Source organism: Zerene cesonia, unplaced genomic scaffold (assembly GCF_012273895.1).
Source record: "Zerene cesonia ecotype Mississippi unplaced genomic scaffold, Zerene_cesonia_1.1 Zces_u001, whole genome shotgun sequence".
In the NCBI taxonomy this organism is placed as follows: Eukaryota; Metazoa; Arthropoda; class Insecta; order Lepidoptera; family Pieridae; genus Zerene; species Zerene cesonia.
Window position 1 is genome coordinate 3,876,887 of NW_024045131.1, and position 4,070 is coordinate 3,880,956.

The 4,070-nt window shown below is 41.0% G+C and overlaps 1 protein-coding gene across 1 annotated transcript in view; it reads left to right on the forward strand.

The window, feature by feature from the left end:
- The window catches only part of LOC119838099 (protein son of sevenless), a gene marked incomplete at its 3' end in the record, with an annotated part of 32,287 nt that overhangs the window by 8,097 nt on the left and 20,120 nt on the right, over positions 1-4,070 (forward strand). The window contains exons 6-11 of the mRNA XM_038363911.1: positions 243-410; positions 867-931; positions 1,760-1,890; positions 2,293-2,393; positions 2,781-2,886; positions 3,436-3,577. Of these exons, the coding sequence (XP_038219839.1) occupies positions 243-410; positions 867-931; positions 1,760-1,890; positions 2,293-2,393; positions 2,781-2,886; positions 3,436-3,577 (713 nt within the window). The remainder of the gene's footprint in view (positions 1-242; positions 411-866; positions 932-1,759; positions 1,891-2,292; positions 2,394-2,780; positions 2,887-3,435; positions 3,578-4,070) is intronic.

Here is a 4,070-nt window from a genome sequence, read left to right on the forward strand (position 1 = left end):
TAAATTATTTTGAGATTTCTGCGAGGTGTATGTCTATAAATCTGATGAACCCAGCTTAATTATCCTGGTTCGTAGACTATGCGATCTTGGGGGCAATGGTAGCCAAATAAAAACAATATATAAATTTAGTTCTACTCCACAGACTGGTCAGACAATTTTCGAACGCAAAGTTAGCAAAGCAAGGTTCAAAATTGAACTGTCCTCGAATTTCTAAATAAGGAACTAACCTAACCTGCCCCCAGCTCGCGGAACGGCTCGACACGGCCGGCCACGGGTTCCGTCTCGCCGTCAAGTACTACCTGCCGAAGTTGCTGCTGACGCCGGTGTCGCACGTTTTCCTCTACCACAGCTACGTGCTGGCGCTACTGCAAATAGCGCCGACCAGTGATGACAGGGAGAGCTTTAAGCAGGTGAGCAAGAGATGAAAAAAATAATTGTAGAATAAAAAAAAAAAAAAAACAAAGTGCAAACTACCCCCAATGTACAGAAAATTGGCCTGATTCACCCTAGGACTCAAAACAGAAAACACATATTTATAATAAGTTTATTTTAGTTTAGTTTCAAATAGATGACCTTAGTACCTGCAAAGTACTACTTGAAACCTAAAACACCGGCACCTTTAACGCCGATAATAAAATGAAAGTTAACCGGAAAAAATCCATATATCCCAACTACATAATAATATTAAAAATACGAGTAACTCTATATGTCTGTCTCTCGCTTCTACGCCTACGCCTAAATCATTGAACCCATTTTGATAAAGTTTTGGGACCAAAATAATGTCCTGTACTATGTGATTGCTTCATAAATGTATGTTTTCAGTTGCAGAACTCAAAGAAACATTCATAATAATTTTCTCTTTACAGGTGGAATGTAATCTACATCCAATAAAGAAATTATTAACGAAAGCATTAGGAAATGGACCAAAAATGTGAGTGTCTCTTCAATTTCAATTGATAAATAATTTAATTATTCTATGCCATTGCATTTTTTATTCGTATGAACGCTCATCAAATAGTATCTTCTTAGATTCCTATTTTATCCAGGATGTGATCAAAAATAAATGACTATGATTTTCTATTCTCCAATATAGACATCATTGTAGGTTTTCCAAAAATAGCTGCAATAATGTCTATATTCTTAGTGTTATTAAAAATTATAACTGAGAACATTGATTAAAATATGGCTGTGATGTCAAATATTGTTTCTGATTTGTTCTATGCATTTGACAGTGTTGACCATGACAAAGTATTGGGTGATTGCAATTAGACTCGTGTGGCTCAAATAAGAATTACTTATCGAATGGAAGACAATGTGCAGAAATCTCACCATTAAACCATAAGCATAAAATGATATTGTTTATCTTATTATATATCATCTTATGACCGCCTCCTTGGTACAGTGGTTAACGCGTGAGCTTAGAACCGAGGGGTGATGGGGGGTTCGATTCCCGGTGGGGACACAAATAAAAAATGTCTCGGTCTAGCAGGACACAGAAGGCTGATCACCTACTTGTCCATAAAGAAAATCGATCAGTGAAACAGATGTATACCATCTGCCCCATACCCCATAAGGGGACACGGGAGTTCACTTTATATCATCTTATGAGTACTATACATGTGGTGTGCCGCAAGGAAGCACGTTGGGACCTTTGCTATTTCTAGTTCATATTAATGATGTACCAAACGCGACGTATTATAATAGTTATTCGATGATGACATACATATATTTGATCTATAATTTTTTCTCGATTTTCCAGCGACACAGCAATACGCGGCGCCGCGAGAGCGAGACGGCAGCTCGCGATAGAGAAGTGCAACGAGCTCGGCAAGATCATAGACAACTGGGACACGCGCGACGTGCCGCAGTGCTGCAACGAGTTCTATAGGGGTGATGATAATCTATTTTAAAAGAATGGATATTATTTGATCACGTGGCGGGATTCGAACCCGCGCCTTTTTGTCGAACCGTAGCAACGAAATCGAAGCCTAGCCTCTTGGCCACCCGTGATTATTTTTTCTACTCTTCTACTCTTCTATTCTATCGGTTTAGACACCCCAGGGTAGATGATAATAATAATAGTAACTAGTAGAAAACAATAATAGCTTTAAAAGAAGAGCCTGAAGAAGTTTTCTATTTGAATTTCCTTGCTTTACGTGAATCTTACCAAAAGCACTTCATTACTAACCTAACCTACCCAAAGATCTTTATCAACACAGATTCCTATATCAAATTTGTATTTGTTTGCCGATTAACTAATTGCTTTAAATAATATAAATGATATAATTTCAGAGGACACTCTGTCGAAGCTCGGCCCGGGCAAGCGCGTGGCGGAGCGGCGCGCTTTTTTATTCGACGGCCTGCTGTTGCTCTGCAAGCCCATCACCAGCATTGTGAGTGTGTCCTCGCTTCGGATAGGAATATACTAGCTGCCGCCCGCGGGTGCGCTCGCGTGGCTAAAGGGATTTTTTATGAGCGGGCTACTGAGCTAAGAAGTCTAATTCATAGACCCGATTCCTTTTTATCATCCTCCTCAGACCATTCCTTGCTTCCAGTCGTCAATCCATTCCTCATTCCTCACCCCTTGAAAGCGGACGGCGCATTCTCGGAACGGCACTACCTCCTTCCTGCTCTGTTCACGGGCGGTGGTGATCGCTTACCATCAGGCAAACAACCAGCTCAGTTGCCCGCTATTACATAAAAAAAACATGTTAATAAACTAACAGACTCGAGCAGGATAGTAGTGTGGTGCCTAAAATGCTCGATGACTATTTGTTCAGGTGACTGTGAACAGCAGCACAGCGGCGGGCGGACCGCCGCAGCTGAAGCTGAAGGAGAAGCTGCACATTAGGAAATTGGAGATCGTGGACCGGCCCGACTGTGAGGGTGAGTGGGTGTGCGCGGCGTGAGCTTCGCCCGTATGTTTGTATGTGACCGATCCCTTTAGACTCGATTTTGACCCACGTCAAACGGTCTCCAACTATCTCTGTCGTGACCTTATGACACTGAGTGAAATATATCTACACTAATATTATAAAGAGGAAAAATTTGTATTTTCGTTTGTTTGTTCGTAATGGATAAACAATTACAAAGCTACAACATCGCTGAGTGACATAGGTTATAAATGTACCACGGGCGAAGCCGGGGCTTACTGCTAGTTTTTAATAGTAGCCTTCCTGTAATAGATGATCATCTGATGAAGTTCATTGAAAAATTTTGTGTAAACACATAAGAAAGCATCAAGAGAAAAATGATAAATTAATTTTAATTCCTTTCGGTATTATCATTACACCATTTCGTTCGTGCAAATTATGTTTTTTTTTGCTTTTTATTTTATTCTCGAAAAAAATGTTCTTCCTTTCTCTGTTCCTTCTATTTTTCTATTGCCTGTCTGTATGCGAAACAACTTTTTCAAATTATCTCCCACTCCCACAGAGCTAGGCAACCTGCTGGAGCTGGTCCCACGCGTGGGCGCACCGGTGGCGTTGGCGGCCGGCTCCCGGGCGGAGAAGCGAGCGTGGATGAGTGACCTCGTCATGTTGAACACTAAGCCCATGCTGGACAGGAGTCTGGACAGGTGAGTGAGGAGGGTGGGGGGGGAGGACTGACTTCAAATAAAAAAAAGGTCAAGTGCGAGTAGGACTTGTGACTGGTGAGGGTTTCGTACAAGTAAACTGGAGCAACTGCAAAAAATTAGTTACCCATCCAATTTATAACCGTGCCAACCTTTGCCTAACCTTTGCTTTATTTTTCTTGTCTAAGAAATAAATTATCTCCGTATATTTCAGCTGTCTCATAACTACGGTTTATTTGATATAGCCTGGTGTCTCAGTAACAATAAATACATCACAATATGATCGATTCTGTTTTACACAAAAAATACCACGAGTTTTGCTTAGTTGCTTCCTAAATGGTCCCATCTAGGGCCCCCAGACCCATCTAGGGGTTTCGAACGGGAGAAGGAGGTGGAGCCCTGTTATGAATTAGTATTTACTTCACAGGTATAGTAGCGCTACTTTTGATCTTAAACCAGTATCTGAGGATTCTATTGTAAAAGCTTTACAAGAATT